The sequence below is a fragment of the Rhipicephalus microplus genome, chromosome X (genome assembly GCF_043290135.1).
Source record: "Rhipicephalus microplus isolate Deutch F79 chromosome X, USDA_Rmic, whole genome shotgun sequence".
Lineage (NCBI taxonomy): Eukaryota > Metazoa > Arthropoda > Arachnida > Ixodida > Ixodidae > Rhipicephalus > Rhipicephalus microplus.
The window spans coordinates 73,642,495-73,663,137 of record NC_134710.1 but is presented as its reverse complement, the minus strand read 5'-3'; the positions used below and the strand labels follow the sequence as shown (position 1 = coordinate 73,663,137).

The 20,643-nt window shown below is 43.1% G+C and overlaps 1 protein-coding gene across 3 annotated transcripts; it reads right to left on the bottom strand.

Annotated features, from left to right (window-relative positions):
• Positions 1-881: 881 nt before the first annotated feature.
• Positions 882-20,010, bottom strand: LOC119175941 (uncharacterized). Of its 3 annotated transcripts, none has more exons than XM_037426993.2 (7): positions 19,773-20,007; positions 18,463-18,926; positions 16,158-16,654; positions 9,686-9,807; positions 9,543-9,601; positions 9,394-9,480; positions 882-7,356 (listed from the first exon to the last, which is right to left on the bottom strand). In XM_037426993.2, the coding sequence occupies exons 2-7, from the start codon at positions 18,911-18,913 to the stop codon at positions 7,241-7,243; spliced, it is 1,332 nt and encodes a 443-aa protein (XP_037282890.2). In that variant the 5' UTR covers positions 18,914-18,926; positions 19,773-20,007; the 3' UTR covers positions 882-7,240. The 3 variants fall into 3 exon arrangements, with proteins under 3 accessions (XP_037282890.2, XP_075733249.1, XP_075733250.1); XM_075877134.1 differs by lacking the exon at positions 19,773-20,007 and adding an exon at positions 19,560-19,700; XM_075877135.1 differs by lacking the exons at positions 9,394-9,480; positions 9,543-9,601 and having other exon boundaries at positions 19,773-20,010.
• Between the last annotated feature and the right edge of the window lie 633 nt (positions 20,011-20,643).

Sequence of the window (20,643 nt, the reverse complement as noted above, 5' to 3'; positions counted from 1 at the left end):
CTGTGAAATGCTACGAGAAGCACAGCTAATGTGACAGCGTTTCGCATGCGTTCGTGTCCCCCCGGTCAGCGCATTGAGCAGACGACCGCCGTGGAACACTCCTATGCGTTCGCGCACTCATTGTGCTCATCTATCCCACCGCGTCTAAGACAGCGTTTCCAAACCATCTCGCAGAAACAGACAGAAGACCACAAAACGCTGGTCAACAAAGCAACACAGCTCGCGTGCTCGGGGGTTAGACTTGCTTGGTCACGTAATACGCACGTCACCTCATTGTCGGATGCCGGAGAGGGTGGGGAAGAGATTTGGCTTGCGAAGGCTACGTGGAGGAGCGGCAAGGGTATCGAGCTCGCCTCCTTTCATCATCATTTCGCGCCGCTTCAAAAAATCTGTTTTTTCCGCTCGTGAGGAACCGATTCGAAAAATTTTTGTGGCAAAAGGTTCTTCATCGGACACCCAACAACTTCCACTGTCCAACTAAAATTCAGTATGGGGCCTGGTGAGTGGCCCTTCAACTGCCGTCCTTGCAGGTGGGGAATCTGCTGCACAGTGCAGCCTTGGCGTATAAAGATGTGCATTTAAAATTTCGGTTGTCCTTCCTACTGTAACCTCCAGGTATGGACTAGTCGCATGAGAGTAATACAGATTGTGTAGCACTGTTCACACTGTCGCTATGGGTCACACTTGGAGACCATGAAATACCACCTCATGTTTGACTGAAATATGCTGTCTCGTTAGATCAACAGTGGTGCAGCAAATGGTGCTAAGAATGTGACATTTACCAAAAACCAGAGATGGCGTATAAAGTGGGTGAGACTCAATGTCCATCTTTATTGCAATAACTACTTTGCAGAATATAGGAATGACGAGCACCATGCAGGTAGCGAGGTATATAAAGTAATTTATTGCTTAAACAGTGACTATAACATATGTTGCAAATTTACTTTAACAGGCGGCATAAGCAGTTGCCCAAGCAAACCAGATGAAAATGGCACTAAGTGTTAGCAGCTCACACAGCAGCCCAAGTAGCAAGATGTTTTATACGCTAAAATAGCAAGGTTTGCTTTTCACACCGACACATGGGTTAATCCAAATGAACTCTGCAAACATCGAAGGGCAACTCTAGTTATTCTTTGTAACCACATATAGAAAAAGACCACCACGTGAGAGAATTTCAAAAGACAACTGTTATCAGCTCAAAGCAAACAAAATCCCTAGAAGTTTTCAAAAAACAAAGCTTCACAGTAAAGAAAAGTTTGTCTTGGCCCAGGAATCAAACCTAAGACCAGTGGGTTCGCAAGTTTGGTAACGCACATGAAATTTCCCCCTCGATATAACGAAGTCATACTTGCAGCATAACCACTATATCACAAATTTCATGAAGTCAAGGTTCCTATGTTTAAACAGCAAATATATTCTCAAATTACCCAAACAATTTTGATGTACATCTCATCAGTAAGTGCACTGAAGGGTTGCATTTCAAAGAGTAGAGACTGCTTCCCATGGGACACACAGCAAGCCAGTTGTACAATTGTAGGATAAGGCACAGTGGCAATACTAAGGAGTGCTTTTAAACTATTAAAGCAAACATGCCAGTAGACCAGATGATTCACCCACCTTTCCCATATGCATGGCAGCATATTTACAGAGATCTGCCACTGAGCGAAATCAGGCGCCACTTCATCAAGACACAGGCCTCAGATGTCTTATCGAATGTGAGAAGGGACCCTTGGCATCAACACTAGTGATGCAAAAAGTCATGATGCTACATATCACACCTAATTTTATGACATGACAAATAATGTGGTGTCACTGATGACCTAACGGTCCCGACGGGGGAGTCGCCCGCTGCGCGCGCCTAGCAGGACCTCAATAAAGTTTTGCAACCAACCAACCAACTGATGGCATCGTCATTGCTTATCACGCTCGTTCATAATAAACTTGCAGCACCATACACATATCTGCAAGAGAAAGAAAGGGACACGTTTTTGTCATGCCTGCATCACTCCTGGCCATGAACAGGTGTGGTATGTCTAGTATGCACACAATGCTGCACCGCTTTCGTTGCTGCAGATTGTTTGCACTCCAAGGCTCGCTTAAGCTGGTACGTTGACCGTCGCACGAACATTTACATGTGCACAGCAGTAAACTCATTTTAAGAGCGAAGCTCCTTAGGGTCGAGCCTTATCTCTTCGTCGGCGTGACACACTATGTCCATTGTCCTGGCTTGTACGCACTGGGAGCGCCAGCCGCGAGCGTGGCATGCCGTTTCTTTCGCTGCAGTGGCCCAAAAGCTATAGAACACGCTGGCTTCCGGCTTTCTCTCTCTCTCTTATGGTCATGAAGTGCACTTAGTTGTGAAAGAACATAGGGGGTTAACGAACTCGGGAGCTTTGCCCACTCACCATCATTCATTTCGTGGATATGCTGCGATTTTTTTTTGTCTTGAAGGTAGTTTCTAATTGTTGCACTTATAAAAACTGATATCTATCTGACTTCTAACCTCTCAAAGGGTAACTGTTTGATACTAGCTCATTTGCTGGTGGCCAAAGGGGTGCAGTTTTAACTGTTTTCCTGCAGATGCTGTTGTATAGAAATGACACCAGCATATATGGATAATGCTACCACGTCAGCACATTTTTTTCCCTGATATCCACATTTCCTGTGCCTGTGAAAGATTTATTCTAGTAGCATACATTGTGTAAACAATAAAGTTTCTTTATTTTTATTCATTAATAAACAATGTATCCATACCCAAGGAAAACACTTATGTTGGATTATAGCCACTAAAGATATTTGTGAAAGTATTAGAAAAAAGGTCACTCTCAAGATATAAATATGAAATAAAAATATATTGTCACTGGGGATACACTTTGTGAGAAAATTTTGCACCTCGAAGGTTTAATGCAGAGATGTGTTCCATTCATAGCATAGATGTGTTTCGTTCTATTTGCCTGGTGGTGTTTATTGATGTTCGCAGGCAAATGTTCCCGTGCGAAAGAACCGCAAAAAATTTATTCTGGCTCACATGATGTTTACCCATCTTTCGTTGTCACAGACTGACCCAGTGCACACAGATGTATAAAAATTTCATTAAATCGGAATTGCAGAAGGTTAATCACACATACACAAGCAAAAAGCATGGCTGTCTGTAGAACAGATAATGAAACTTGTTGCATAATGAATACGATATGTCGAGGATTGACAATATATTCTTCAACTAAGGAGAAAACAACTAATTAAAACTAGAACAAGACGAAGCCCAGAGAGTACACTGCAATGGCAACATCAGTGCTACAAGCAACATATTGAAACAATTTCAACCACATTGAGTTTTAAATGTTTATGCACTGCATGGAACAAAAATTTCAAGATGCAATGACTAAACTGAAAATATTACCACAGCTACCCTACCAAAAGTAACTCTAGCGATTTTTTCACCATGTCACCATAATTCCTGCGATGCTCCCGCCATGTGTGGAAATGCTCAGTCCCAAAGTAATGTAAAATACTCAAGAGAAGCAAGATAAATGAAACCAACACCTTAATGAGCAATACTCCATTTGTGTGACACATTTGCGAGTTTAAAAACTGGTCAGGCATGCCAGTTCCACCATTATGAAGAACAAATGTGACGCGGCCGATGTGAAGAGCTAGCAGATGCTTAGGCTATTTGTGCATATGACAAATAAGGGGACCATGTGTATGCAACTGTTTGAGCAATGTAGTAGCAGTGATTTCGATAATTCAAGAGGCAATAACTGCCACTAGCATTCAATCTGCCGCAGTGTAAGCCAGGTGCTGAGAACACCAGTAAGCCAACGCAAAACATCACGTTTTAAATGAAGACCAAGAATAACCCTAACCACGGTATACTCACAGTAACATCTCTCAGTGCTGCTTTCTACCCATTGCAATAAAGTCCTTATTTGGGCCGGTTGGTACATGATCAACGAAGTGAAAAAATAGCGCGTAACACAGGACAGTGACTGACATCAGCACTTTGTCTGTCTCTGTCGCTGTCCTGCGTTATGCAGTTTTTTACTTTGTTACCCATTGCAAAATTTACCCTGAATAGCGACAGTTCAGGCCAACCCGCACATTTGTTCGTGTCAACACATACAGCAAATGGTCATGATTTGCTTAAAGGAACACTAAAGGCAAATATTAAGTCAATGTTGGTTATTGAAATGACGACCCAGAAACCACATAGCACTACTTTTATGCCAAAAAATGCTTATTATGAAATAAGATTACTTGTGGTCCACACAGAACTTCAAATCGCCCCCTGAATGCCTAATGTTGCCAGCCTTCACTGCATGACCACCAACACTAGTAGCAGTGTAGCACTGGTTGCAAGGGCACATTGCGAGCGTTGCCCAAGTTGTGGGTGTGGCAAGCACACACGCAGTTTTTTTTTTTTTTTTACCATTTTGTATACTGGCACAGAGGCATGGTACTAAGCCGGTTCCAGCGTAGGGGTTTGTTTTGCAGCACCCTGTAGAAAGTCACGTCTGTTTCTTAAGCACAGCACAAGCAACTACACCGTTTGGGCATCCAGAAACATCGCATGACTGTAGTATTTTGTTGAAATTTCAGTCAGTGATTTTCACAATCGCGAAAAGCACTCAGCAGTATGCGATAACCACTGAGGTGCATGAGTGAAGTGCAGTTTTGTGTAAACAGAACTTTTGAACTACTCGTGGTGTTCTCCATGGTAAGACCAAGCAGTCCTTTCTTTTCATGAATCAACGAGCCGAATTGTATTACTTATTGTAATGCACGAAATGTGCTTTTATTTTTATTGCAACCTGTTTAATCACGGGACTCTTGACGTCATTGGCATCATTTCAAACTGTCGCACTCGTGGCGCATATAATGTCGTATATTTACCTGAATTTCTTGATTAGTAGAGAACTGCTGTTGATAATATTGACATATTAGACATTCTCAAACACAGATCTTTCACCTTAACATAATTTGTTATTTCCTTATAGTGTCCCTTAAAAATCATAATACAAGCTACAATTGAGCTAAATTTCTACAGAAATCTACGTATGTACTTTGCGTTCTTGATTACTCTGCCTCAACACTGCTAACTGCAAGCTCTCTAATTAGCTCGATTGGTAGAGCTACCAGAAAGGTGCTCCCAAAGTTTATCCGTAACCTATGACAATTCTTTAGCAACTAAGAAGCTATACTTCTAAAGAATTTGTATGTATGAGTTTCCTTGTGGCTTCCAGCTACAAACAGGTGGTTGTCAAACACCATTCTTAGCAACACACTGCACTGAACACGAATGTAGACTCTTCGATGCTGCCGGCTGTTATTCATTCCCAACATGCTAGTGTATGCACACAGTCAATTCCCTCATAAACTTCGAAGCAGACACAATACTGAGTTATTTAAAATTATGACAGTATGTGTACTGTTGCCACTAGAGACAAAAAACACACTAAAAAACTTGCGATTGTTCAGTTTAGATGACATTTCAGCCACTGTGCGGGCTTACAGTTGTAGAGACCACTTTCGAACCAGTAAACTTCTGGTCTTAGAATCTAGAAAATGGCTGCAGGTGAATGTCTTCGTGCTCGTAGTTCCCTATACAGCAAATTAAATATCGGCAATGCTAAACACCACTTCCTCATTGTTAACAGGATAAGTTGCCTTCACTTGCTTTTTTTTCACTGGTGGTGTTTTTAGGGCAGATATGAAGCAATTAGAGAAGGAAAAAAAAGAAAATTTTGAGGCAGCAGGTCTTGGCACAGTAATTCCAACACGGCATGACAGAGATGGTGATTCCACTAAAGTCACAAAGATTATGATGATGGTGAAGACAGCATCTCTGGTGACACACAAAGCAACAACATGCGACCATATGCTATGAACAGGAGAACCTACATGGATTAATCAAGAGACTTTGCCTTTTTGAGCTATAAATGCAACAGCTGAAGCAGGGACATAAAGAGCAGCAACACCTGCAGTACATACAGTAGGAATCTGATCAAGCGGCTGGTGGACGAGACTGCTCGCCCACTTGCATGCTTGGATTGTGAAGATAGGCTGGATGAGAAGCCTCACTTTATTGACAAGCCCCCCAACCAAAGCAGCAAAGAAAAAAAAAGCGCTCGTCTGCCAAACTTGCAGACCAAAATCCAACCCTGCATCCAGGAGAGTGTTTTGAGCTCTTACACACGTTGCCCAAATATCAATGACCGACTTGGGCTTGAAAAGCAAAGATATCATCCGTGCTTACATTGCAAAGTCATTTTTTTCCTGCAGCACAAATATTTTGCAGTGGCAAAATATTTTCCGACCTGAATGGCAAAAATGGAGGCGACAGCTTAGAACAGCAATGAGTTGAAGAGAGTTCACCATGTATCACAGCAAAGCGCAGCCATTAACACGGAGGAATCAAGGGTGTTGTTCAATGCGATTGATAAAAGTCATTTGTAAAAATCTGTGCAACTCTCATGCCTGTTTCAAACAAAATGAGGGAAGTGTGCAGGGTACTGTACTTTTTGAACTTCACCGAAATCCAGTGAACATGAAAAATCGCCAGAGTTTACCTGAGCAGATGTTGAATGGTTAATTATCAAGACCAATTTAAACAGCTCGTGTTGAACACGAAGGGACATGCAGTGGTGTACATAAATGTTCAAATAAAACGAATATCTACTAGCTAAAACACAGTCATCCTGCATGCTAAAAGGTTTTAACATAAAATCAGTCATTCGCGTTATAATACATGGATATGTACATGAACAAAAAACTGCCCACTTAAGCCTGCCCCACATTGTAAAGGTACAATGTTCCATGTTTGCACGGTGAAACAATAAAACACAAGTAAGCAAAAACACTGCACTTTACACAAGTTGTAAAACATAACACTCCAATCTCTCAACGATGGCCACAAATATGCTACAGCGCTAAACAAGAAGGAAACATGTGTTGCATGAAATAACAAAGCATAGAAATAGTAACTAGCAAGGATATGAAAGGATTTCCAAGCTTGACCATCATCTTCAGCACAATTCAATATACGAAGATCACAAATAATTAAAATGGAACCTTGCACATATCTACACTTTCCTAGCCCACTTAGGATTCTGTACACATTAAATATCATTCCTATATAGCACCTCACGTCCGAAGAATAAGTTAATAGCAGTCCAGGCACAAACCAAACCTCTAAGGGTATGGTGCCATTAAAAGAAAAACACCATAAGGTCCACAGATGTCAGTAGCGTTGGGAACCTTGAACTTTGGACTTTGCTGCTTGCAGCAAGCTGTCGAAGTCGAGGTTGCTATGGTGTGGCTCTCGCTGAATGTAGTAATACCTCTCGTACTGTGAGTCTGCATAAAAAGTTCAGGCTATTAATGAATGGAAAGTTTTTTTTTTTCCTGTTTAAGATTACGCACTCATCAGGACTAGAATTACATATGCAAACTAAATTTGATAACCCCAACTCACTCTCTGCTGCTCTTAGCAGCATTTCCCGTTCCTTGGTATAAATTCTGTAACCTGCCCAGCTCCAATTTTTGTCTCTTAAAAAAGGATACTAAAGGCAACACATAATAAGCTCACATGGATTGATTATGAACCTTCCCAGAAAACTTGTATTGCTTGTTTCCTTCCCGCCAAGGAAACCAGTTTAAAGAAAAATCACGCTTACGTGGTTGGCATACGGTTGTCGCAAATCAAACCGGTCACCTCTCAAAATGGCTTTCTGATATAGCCATGCTTGCCATTTACTCGCTTTACTGCCCATCAGGAATCACTGCGGTGCAATGGAGCTAGGGGCTTTGCTTTAGCAGAGTACCGTTAAGCAAAAAGTCTTCAAATGCGAAATTTTTTTTTCATATTGCAGGCACTATGAGCGTCTATTTATATGCCTATCTATCTATCTTTCTAGCTGCCTATGCCTGCATGCTCTCGTGATCACCCCCTCAACTTTGGGTAAACCAAAATTTGTAGGGAAGGGGAAAAAAGATGGTTTCACAAATATGACTCGCTGCATAATGTCACAATTCTGTTGCATACGTCATCAAACCCTTTCCACCAAACGTGGCACGGGTATGTTCCACAGGTAATTAAACCAAAATTAGTAGGGAAGGGGAAAAAAGATGGTTTCACAAATATGACTCGCTGCATAATGTCACAATTCTGTTGCATACGTCATCAAGCCCTTTCCACCAAACGTGGCACGGGTATGTTCCACAGGTAATTAAACCAAAATTAGTAGGGAAGGGGAAAAAAGATGGTTTCACAAATATGACTCGCTGCATAATGTCACAATTCTGTTGCATACGTCATCAAACCCTTTCCACCAAACGTGGCACGGGTATGTTCCACAGGTAATTAAACCAAAATTAGTAGGGAAGGGGAAAAAAGATGGTTTCACAAATATGACTCGCTGCATAATGTCCCAATTCTGTTGCTTACGTCATCAAACCCTTTCCACCAAACGTGGCACGGGTATGTTCCACAGGTAATTAAACCAAAATTAGTAGGGAAGGGGAAAAAAAGATGGTTTCACAAATATGACTCGCTGCATAATGTCACAATTCTGTTGCGTACGTCATCAAACCCTTTCCACCAAACGTGGCACGGGTATGTTCCACAGGTAATTGACAGTTTATATCTACCCAGGAACGGTGAAAAGAGACAAGGGTAATTTTAACGCGTGAGCATTAAAAAAAAAAAAGCACTGGCACAGCAGTGTAGACCCTACGAATGCTAAGAATAAATATCAGGGTCCCAGCAAGAATCGTACCCCAGCATTTTGTGTGGCATTCAGGTGTTCTACCACAAAGCCACGCCACGTTTTGTAACGAATAGGCCCTAATGCTAATGAAACGTCAATTGCGGTTACAGTGCTGGCGAACTTTATAAAGATTACATATGTGCCCCTATGATACAGCCACCATCTGCTGAATTTGATTTATGTAGCAGTGTCCAGGAATACCATCCTCACGAGCACTTCATATCAGCTTACCGCTCCTGGCATTGCATGTTACTCAACTGTTAACAACTGCTTATGTGAAACATATGTGGCTGTTAACATACATCAGTGTAAGCACCAGAGTAACAATACTAAAACACATGAAACAGTGCAAAGCCAGGCAACAAGATTCATCTTCTGGGATTATTTATATCAGTCAAGTGTGACCAAATTTGTGCTAACCTCGCTACTCTTTCGTCACGTCGCTGTATAGCTTGTCTGTGCCTGTTTTTCAAGATCGCCTTGTACTCCCGCCATCAAGCCAGCCCATCATCAATCCACAACTACCCAAAGGCTGTCCTACCTTTCAAAAAGATTTATCAACTCAATTAAACAGGTACATCATGCTAGACAAGAATGCACGGCATAAGGAATGGCTGTAACTGACCTAGGTCGGCCCAGTTGGTTCGACAGAACTGTCGGCGCCCACCAAAGCAGAGGTCAAAGCGAGGAAGCTTGGGATCATCGTTGCCGTCTGTGGTGAATACATGTGCATTTAGTTAACTGCACAAGATAACCACTCAAAAGAAGACTTACGTTCAACAGCCTCATAAGCATCAGAGCCTCGCAGAAATGTTACAAACCCGTAGTTATCCCTGCATTCAAAACAGACAAACTTTGTGCTTAGAAATATCCTTGCACAACAGAAGGCAGCAAGCAATCAAAAAACTAAAACTAACCCATGGTCTCGGAAGTGCACACTGACTTCCTCTATGTGACCAAATCGAGCAAATCTTTCTCGCAGTGCAAGTCGAGTAGTCCCTTCTGGGATGTTTCCAACATATATCACACGTCTCTCTTCCTGAAAGAAAAGGACAGATGGTAGACATCAGTTTTTTTTGCGAGAGTAGTTGCATACCAAAACTTTTACTGCTTCTACAATGCCTATTCTATATACAGATATTGTCCCAATTCGGTGCACACCACTAAGGACGAGTTGAAGGACGACATATAATAATAAGCACACAGCCTTCACTGTCTCCATTTACGCTGCACTGGTAGAGAGCAATATCACCACTGTGTGTCAAAGGATCCCATACAAGACCACGCGCTAGCACACACAGGAGTGCAATTTGCCATGCAGTATACCTGAAAGTTCCAAAAGAAAGCTGCTAGAATGTGCACAGTGATGGAAGTGACTTTTTACTTCTTTGAGCATACTTTGAGCAGGAAACGTACTACTTTGGAGCAGCCATAAATGTTTTCGGAGCAAGAAAAAATGCTAGTTTAGAGCAGCTACCGGTGTTTCAGGAGCATACACTAAATTTGCTATACATTAACTGTAGTTCAGAGCATTGTCAAAGCATCACATAATCAATATTTATCATGAAATATATGTAACATACAACAATGTAAACTTCATGAAGCAAACAATGGCAGGTTGCCAAAAATGTGCTACTAAATGACCTGCAATTTAAAGGAGCACTGACATCAAATTTACTTATGTCATGATTTTTGCATCGAGTAGCTATCAACCCCCTAGTAGCGATTTGCGACCTATAATGCAACTCAGGGACGAATAACTATCACTTTTATTGATTTATATTACTGGTATTTATCGTGGTATCACTGGTATGTGTCATGGGAGCGCTACCAGTGGCACTACCTCGCGGTCACTTTTAATTGCGCCACAGCTTACTACTTCTCCACAGAAAAGAATGACATGAGGATCAGCTGCTCCGCAAACATTTCGTCTGCTGGGTCCACACATTCAGTCATGCCTTGTCACCCGCATTGTCGTCTTCGCCGTACAAAGTGCCAACTAAGGTTGAATACAACAGTCTGGAGCTTGGAATTGCCGTGATTCGCGAAGTCGTGAATAATGTTTGCTTCGATTGACCCCTTGCAGAATAGCCATTCTAAAATGGACGTCGTTCCAAGTTCCAAGCAGCAATGAGGAGGTGCCCGAAGATGCATGCTTCAACCATGCTCCCTCGTGTGTCTCAATTAACTATATTCGTATGTTTTGACGTGTACAGCATTCAGGTATATGCAAGGGCGTCAATAAAATACAGTCGAGCCCACTTATAACGAACCTGATCCTGAGGCGGCATCCGTTCGCTGTATCCCAAAGTTCGTAGTAAATGAAACACAGCTTTTAAAAAACTTGTGAGTGAGAACACAAAATTTTTTGCCCAAAAAAGTCCGTGATGCTAGTGTTTCGAAGAGCAGAAGCGATAAGGGCGGTCTTCAGTTTATTTCAAACAGCAGCGTGCTCTTCGCCGAGGCCCGTGGCATAAGCTGCATGAGGCACTGGCTCCAAAGTTTCGTTGTTCTCGCAATCGGATTCCTCCAAATTGCTCTTGCCGCATACTTAATTCACAATGCCCTAATTCGTGCACGGTTCTGTGGTGTCGGCATTAGCATTGGCCGTAATTAAAGCATCGCAAAAGATGTCCCACCCGCACTGCCACGTCGGAGTCGACGACGCCTTGCCATAAATTGCCGCCGCAGTCGTCCTGTTCGGAAGCTTCACACTCGGCATCGTGCCCGACGTCGACGAAGTCACCCTCGCGAAAACAATTTCACGCGTATGTAGCCGTCACCGCCGCCCACGCAATATTCACCATCTCCACAGCTGAACACCGGGACACCCGAAGCGGCAAGTTGGCTGCCAGGTGGTCAACAGCTATGAGCAAGCGCTCCGCAATGCGGCACCTAATACGCAGATTTCGCCAAAGCCAAGCGGTCACACTTTCGACATTTTGTTGAGCGGCAGGAAAAAGCATCCAAGGCCTCCCGTCCGCGATCCTGACCACACACGCACACCGAGAGCGAGCAAGACGCGCACATGCAACACACATGCCAGAACGCGTGGTACAGCTCTGGACCCGTTTCTAGTCAGAAAAAAAAACTTCTGAATTCGAGTCAGCGTGGCTGGCGTCGCGGAGCGGTGGAGACGGGCAAAGGAGTTGTGTCGAGAGAGAAGAGCCGATTTGCGAGAGTACAAGGAGTTGCGATAGAGTGAAGGGAGGGAAGAATACGGCGGGAAGGCGACCTTGAAAACCAAAACAAACGGGAGGAGGCAGGTCAGGCAGCTTGCTTGAAAGGTCCACGCACAACTCGCGCGTAGAAAAAATTCAAAAAGTGTTTGCGCATGCAGAGGTCTCAGCACGACCGCCTGGATCGGCGCACGCGGTAGTATTAAAAAAATTGGCAGCCGCCGTCAAAGAATCGTTGTGTTGCGCCGGCTAGTTGGTGTGGCCTCACCGACTTCGATATTTCGCGATTCGTTCCGCGCAAATTAACAGACGTTTTTACGCTTCCGCGCGTGTGCGGAGGGCATGCTGAGCCGAGTGCGAAGTGAGCGAGAACAGGTCCTAAACACGAAAAGAATCGCGAATTATCAGAGCGGGTGGGGTAGCGTACGCGTGTGCACTAGAACGATACGATAAGACGCAGACGATCAGATACAGAGGATGCTGGCAAATGGTCTGGTCACTCCAGGCTGGCGACGTGAACGACAGTACCAGCTATCAAAACCAGGGGAGACTGCCGACTGATCTTCGAAAGATGGGTGGCAGTGTGAAAGCACGGGCGGCGCTTGGCGATGTGGGGAGAGCGGCAACTACAGAGGCGCGGAGGCAGGGTCGGCGTTTAACAATAAGAATCTATGGGCACCTTGCCGATGCCTCATCCGTGGTTGAAAGTGGTTTCCCTGGAAGTCGGCAGAGTGCCGACTTTGTTCGCTGTAACCGATCGGCGGCGCTCGGAGACGTTCGTTGTAAATGCGATTTTGTGTCATTGAAATAACGTATATTTTCACGGTCATGCAGATCTTCATTTTAGGCGAAAGTTCATTTTAAGTGGGGCCGTTATATGTGGGCTCGACTGTATAGGTATAAAGAATACGCACCAGCGGAGAAATAGAATACCGTTCCCTGTTTGCCAGATTATTCTTGGCATCTCCAGATGGCCCTACCTATCTGACCTCGCCTATCCAGCGGCAGCAATCCGGTATTACACGGATGCAAGAAAGTCTACGGACAAACTTAAATTCACTATTTAGGATACCTTTGTGTTACTTGTTAGTGATAATGTCTATCTATAAGCTACTCCACTTTGATAGCTTGTGGTCGTGTTGGCGTGTAACATACATGTAATGAAAAGATACCCCCATTGCGCTTTTTCCACGCTTCTAACCGGTCGACTGCAACTCAACGATTCCTCGACATGTTGACTGATGAGCACATGTTGAATCGCGCTCTCTTCTTTCACCAATCTTTTATGGGTGGTTTGTATCTTGGTAACTTCATGAAATTATTCAATGCAGTGCAGCAAAGATCAGGATTGACGAGAGTGAGCGCTTCCAGGCTACGGCGCCAGTGGGTGCCACAATAAGAACACGTGAATTTTGATGTCATCGTTAGTAGCACATAGTCACTCAAGATGGCATGTGTGCAATGTATCACACCGAACATGTAGCGCTAGTGTCGATGTCGCAGGGGCACTCCATTTTCCATTAAGCTCTCGTTCGCTGTTTGCCGTTGAAATACAATAACTTCCACGTGACGGATGTGATTCAAGTTTGGCCAAGAGGACCTACGCACACCAAGCAATCGAATGAAGGGCACATCTATATTTTGAAATTTGATATCTGTGCTCTTTTAAAATACTAGTACTTGTGGGAGAAATCAAATCAAACCGGAAAGGCTGAGCGCCACATTTTAGAAGTAACCACAGTCCCATATAACTGTTACCACATAAGCAGTAAATCGTCGGTATGACATGAAAGCAATCCTGTTTATTTGCACATTTTCACCACACCAGCCTGTATGTTTAGCTGAGAAAAAAAAAATAAGGAAATGAGCTATATGCTTAATATGCCAGTTTTTGTAACACAAATGAGATCAGAACCAATAATGCTGCACACTAGTTGTACACTAGCATGACAGTACACAGACTTTTCAGTTTCTCTAGGACTTATGAGTCAGTCAAAGAGTAAAAGTTAGTCATTCTCTTTCTCTCGCTGTCATTTCGGAGCAGGTTTGGAGCAATTACCAGCAAAAATTACTGTTCGGAGCAACATTTCTCCCTTAGAGCAGTTTGGAGCACCACTTTCATCACTGTGTGCATTTGTTGCTTCCTCTATGTTCAGCATGGATAATAGAACAAGGTGGGTTGTTCTCCCACAATAATTCATATAGCGTAAAAGACAATCATCTGTGTAACTCTCTTAATGGAGAACACATCCACTTACTCTCACTAAAGCAAGCTGCAACAAGAAGTTTATTACATCTTACAAATGTTGTAATCTCAATAGAACACTTCTACTGTAGTGCCTACCTGCAGCCTTTTCACAAGCCTTTGCCAATGACATCTGCTCTCACATCATCAGGCAATTTTTTTTTTTTCATTGATACTGCAACCATACCCTGAACAAAAATAATTACTGAATATTGGCCAGGTTCCATAATGTTCCTCTAAACAATAACCCCCTGTCTCCACATCACGTGGTGAAGCACTGTTGAATGAAGTCGTGGACAGTTACCAAAGCAAACTAAAGCTGCGTTAAACAAAATGTGATACTGTTCCACGTTTCCTGCAATACACTGTGGTGTTTTAGCTAGGTGACAAGGCTTATCAACATGACCTCTGCAATAATTTCATAATGCGACTATGCTCATGCCTTGTGGCCACGATATCTGCCACAATAACAAACAACACCATGCTCCTTTGCTCTCCTGCCACTTCCCAGTACTCTAATTCAACGACTCAAGGTACAATTACTGGCTGCATATGAAAACCACTTCTGGCTGAACGAGTAAAACATTGAATGCAGTATAGGAGGTGCTGCTAATCGTGATTCCGAGCAATAATATAAGAAAATACAATATTTCCGCATTTGTGCTTGAAATGCATGAAATGTGAGGCTTTAGTTAACGGCTATTACAGAGGTCATTTTACCACATATAAACTGCTGAATTGCTGTAATAGCACAGTTTTTTCAAGATGATAGTTTTTCTTGGGGCCTTCTACGCAAAAATTTTTGTCTGTCTGTACATTTGTCTGTTTGTCCACTTTTAACAGCATCTGGTACTTGAAACGGCTAACCCCATCCGCAGTGGCCACCAATGTTGCTCAAGGTTGAGCGTTCATGCTTGTGAAATTGTCAATTAAAAATCACTTATTGCACATGTCTAGGGCACCATAACATGTATATATTCTGCATGTGCGTCTTTTACTACAAAAGGCATACATAGGCATACCGTAGCGCTTATCACGCTGCGCTGACCATGCAACGCTTGCACGGAAAAGCGAGTGTTTCCAATGCTGTGCTAAGACGAGACGGTGGTGGCACCTACCCGTCGCCTTGCGTTCTACACCTTATCACCTCTGAGATGGGCGTGTACACCAGTCTCAGAGCCATGCACTTTGTTTTCTTAGAAAACTGCTAGATGGCGTTCATGTCTTACGTGCGACGTGACTTGATGCGCTTGTTCGCCTCTGCTGCACGCTCAAGGCACTCTAATGCAGCGCCTCCAGAATACCATACACAGATTTTCTTGCGCAGAACATCAAGTAAATGTCTTGTGCACTCTCTCCATACGCAAGACTATCTTCTTTCGACGGCATTTGCAGATACGGGCCAATTTTTTTTTGCTACACTCATCAAAATGACTAAAGTCACCCATGTGACAGCGAGAGAAAAACAGAATAAGGGCATGAATGAGGGAGAGACACTTCAGCTGATGAGGAGCTTAGTAGTTGGCAGTGTAACACAAAACAATGAAGGAAAAAACAATGAAGACACATCAACTAAACTGTATAACACGGCACTAGTAGTGGTCTAATCAAAAATGGAATGTAAAAAAAATGATTCAGGGACCCTTTAAAGTGCTCAGAATCACTCTTTGAATACTGTATTACTCCAGTGTTTCAGTGCTATTTATTCTTTTCCACTGCTTCAGTGTTCAACAGCTAATTATTCTTTTCTATTACCTATACTCAGTATGAATATTGCTGTTATTTTTGTTATCTCATTCACTACTTAACTGACTCGTGGATTAGTGCTCCTACAGTGCTGCAGTACATTTAAATAAACATTAAGTTGCTATTGAATAGATCCAGAATGCTAACCAAAATGTTTGTGCTTAAACTTTATCTGTTTTGTAAACATGATGTGATACAACTTGTAGATAAACCATGCACCTTGTGATCTGGAATTCGTCGACGCGGTGGGGTAGGCATGAACCTTCGTGGAGTCTTCTGGCAGTGCTGTGATGGCCAGGTAGTATGGCAGTCACGAGAACGGCGAGATGACTTAGAGCGCCGCCGCACTGAATCATCGGACGATTCACAAGAACTTCCAGAAGAAATGGAACTGGAACGAGAACGCCGCCGCCTAGGCGATCGTGAAGGCCGTCTTGACACTCTGGATTTCTGTAGGCGGTAGCTCCTAGATACAGACGGTGATCTGGACACAGGTTGCACCACAGCACGATTTTGTTTTCCTGCATTGTTTTCAGCCCTGGAGCCCCCCTTGGCCACTGTGCAATAATCATGATCAGGAGTAGCGGCAGGACATGGTGTGGTGTTGGTAGCTGCATCATTCTTTGATGGGCGGCCTCGTTCAGGAGGCTGGATTAAGATGGGGCTCCGCTTTTTCACAGTGGCTGCTTTCATACTGTCCAGCAGGGAAGTGGAAACTGAGAGAAAAAAAAGAAGGAATGTATGATTATCACAGTTCCACCACCCCCATTCTTAGTGACATGAATCTATCGGAATTCTAACGCTACCTAGCAGGATCGAAAGGTGACAACTTTAGGAACTATTGCCGACCTAAGTTCTTTATAACACTCGTTTCATTCACACAGTTTATTCCATGCACACACACGCACCAACTATAGCAAAGAAATGCAGCGCTTTCTCATGCCGTATCACTTGAATGCCATTTCAGCTGCTATATGGTATCTCTCTCCTTTTTTTTTTTTTTTACTGCTCGACTATACTTAATTGTGCTGTTACTTCGACTCATAACTTTAATTTGTTTACAAGTTTTATTTCTTTTGCAAGCATTTATTTTTCTCCTTTCCATTTGCCTGTGCATGTTCCGATTGCTAGTGGATCCGACTTTAGTACTAATCTTGTATTTCTTGCATTGTTACACACTATTTTTGATTTTGTATGTATAAAGAAATTACAATCAATAGTAACTTTTTTTTCAGTATCACTTTTTGAGTTCATTATTTTCTATATTTAGGCTTAATTTGTTTACAAGTTTTATTTCTTTTGCAAGCATTTATTTTTCTCCTTTCCATTTGCCTGTGCATGTTCCGATTGCTAGTGGATCCGACTTTAGTACTAATCTTGTATTTCTTGCATTGTTACACACTATTTTTGATTTTGTATGTATAAAGAAATTACAATCAATAGTAACTTTTTTTTCAGTATCACTTTTTGAGTTCATTATTTTCTATATTTAGGCTTTATTGAATGTATAAAGTCTCCATAAGTTTGTACATTTTATTATAATAAAAATGTTATCTACGCCCCCTATTTGTACGGGGTCGTGATCCCAGTCAAGCCTATTTAGAAGCTTTTTGACCAGAACCCTCAGCATCCTGAATGTTGAAAAATTAAATAAAGCATCCTTTTTAACCATGACTACTGCCCTGCACTATCAGCACTTAACAGCATCTGGCAAGCACTCACATAGTGATCTACAAAATGTATTGCCGATGACAAGTTAGTTTTCAAACTAAACCAATAATAATATTGCTTAGCAATGCGCATGCTCCAGTAAGGATGAACGCACTGAAAATAACTGCTGAGCAGTGTTTCAAAACAAAGAACTTTTCACAACCAAACTGCTGTTGAAATTAATTGTAATTTACATGTAACAAAAAAAGTTTAACCTAATGTACAGATGTACAGACAGGGCAAGCTTAGCTAGAATTCCAGTTTCAAGGGGAGCATGGTGTGCATGCTTATACAAATATATTAAACATACATACAAAAAAATTATGTTTAGTATAGGTTTCAATCGGTCCCTAGCTGCATAAATTGAATTTTATTACTGTTTCCGTGTGTGCAACTGCACTTTATTTTGAAAATAAGGGGGCGGGGGATTGTAATATAAACCATTGAGAGCCAATACATAATTTGGCATCGGTGCTGAAATAACAAGTTTGTCACATTATGTTGAGTGTCTTCTGGACCTGTTAAAGGGGAATGACATTCAGGTACACAGCGTAGAATATCTAGCCTGCACGACATTATGGACGCAACTTCAGGATGTACTGGCACTCCCCGATGGTGGTTTTGATGACAAGTTGCATCAATGTGATAAACGATGTGGCAGGATCATCCCTGAGCATGAATAAATAAAGAACGTACACAGGATGTTTTGATAGCATTAATGCGACATCACAAAGGTCGCATACCCATATGCTGATGCTCCAACACGTCAGTGCAGCCATCTCTACGAACATGAAGCATTTTGTAATGCACCTACCAACAAGTGCTCCTTCTGTTGCATTCTTAGGGCTCTTGTCTGGCAATGGTTGAGTGTTCGGCTTGACAGGTGTGCTGGGCTCCGCACTTCGAAAAGACTTTGTGTCGTCGTCAACAGACACAACATCCACCTCATCTTCCTCCGAAGACTCTAGTATCTTTGGCACTTCTTTGATCCAACCAGGCACATCACTTACCCAGTTTATGTTTCTTTCATCCTCTTCCTCTACTGAATTATTATCAGGCACATTTTTGCCCCAAATGGGACTCTGCTGCACCCAGCACGAATCTTCAGATCCAAAATCATCAGATAAGTCTGGGAGTTCAAATGGCAAGTCTGCCTCAATCATATCCTTATCATCATCTTCTAGAAGGGGTCCTGATAGTAGGTCGAAATAGACATGCTCCATATTTCTACAGTCGATAAAGTTGTTCATCTCCACTGAATACATTTGACGCCGGCTTCTGAAAAGAGAAAGAAGCAGGGACAGCTAGCTGTATAAAAGAGCAGCAAAGTACCAAACAGCACAAAATAATGCAAGTTATTCAAAGATTAACGCACCAACTGACTTTCTCCGACTATGATAACGAACATGTCGACGCGCGTGCGAGTGTCAGCTCCTCCGCCTCATGCTGCGGGAACGCCACCAAGGGGGGAAAGAGAGAAGGGGGGCGATAGCGACCGCACGCGTAGATTGAACTGCACGCGAACTATTTTCACAAGACTTTCGTCACAACGTCAGCAAACAGCCGGCCCACTTGAGACTACCGTCCACCGATTCCTGCAATTGAGGACATCCACGTGGCTGCCGGGATACCGGTATGCCGGCATGACTGCTGCGCACGCGGCAATTCCCGAGAGTGCCATGCATAGTTGGCGCACTCGGCGATGACTCAAGAATTAAAGCGTTAACAGCATCATGAACATCTTTCAAACAATAAAATGATGATCTTGAACTACCAAGCTACGCGATGCCGAGCTGCCATGGCTTTTGGGGCTATTACAAATCTGCTTCCTAATCAACAATATGGCATCAGGCGGACCGGCTCCACGTGTGAACACGTCGCGATTCGCACACTCCTTTGAGATATACACACCTGCATCAACCAGTGATTCTAGCTATCGTTGCTATCTTCGGCAACGGAGAAAAGTTAAATGACTCATTCGTATTTCAAGAGATGAAAGTACCGAATAAGCCTAAAGCGTTACACGTGTTCCGGCAGAATAAAAACGAAACGCAGGGCTACAGCATAGTACACAAAAAAATGATATCGGCCAGTAGGAAAAACGCGCCGCACTGTGGTACTCACATTTTGGCAAAGTCGGCGTCAGCTTCGGGATTTTGGCATTAGGAAAAATTTGGAGAGGTTGAAGCACGTGCTTTCGCCTTTGACGGGAACACAGAACTCTACACCCCGTACTACTCGTGCACTGCGCTTCTGACGCACTCCAAGAGGTGGCGGCGCAGTGCGACGACTCACTCAGCAGCCAACGCGGCCGGCCTCAGTACAGCCAGCTCCCTCGCCACCGTGTGTCCGCCGCGTCACGCGCTTGCCGCATGCTTTCCGCCTTTGTAAAAAATTCTGCGCCTCGCCCTCTTTGTATTTACTCTCTTTCTTCTCCACATCTGCCCCGACTGTTGGCGCTGCTGTAGTGTGTAGGTGCCCCGATGCCCGTGCGCTACGCTCAGGGTGAGGACAGGCGCGTCGCGCGGAGTCGTCTGCTATGACGGTTGCCATTTTGCCTCCCGCCGCTGTTGGGTAGCATGCAAAGCGTACCACAGAACGCGCTTGCGTTAGCTAAGTGTGCGCAAGTGTGCTTTTCTATTTTTTTTTGTAGCTTGGACAGACCCTAGTGCTGATGTTGCCTCAATTCTTGTTAGAGAACGATATACTTCTAATTAAACTAACGGTTATGCCTCTGGTTATGCCTTGTATTTAAAACGAATCTTCTTCCTTCGGCCGCAAACGAGGGTTTCGATAAACCGAAACGTTTAGTTTTTTTTATTCGTGAATTCTGCAGTCTACACACGCCAAGAGTTATTTATATGTCAGCAGCAGCGGTATATGTGTATAGTTTTTGTGCGGTGAAGCTACCCAAGAGTGGTTATGGTTCTTCTGTGTAATAGAGGCATTTTGAGCTTTTTTTTCAATAATTTTATGACTCATAGTATGTTTTCTC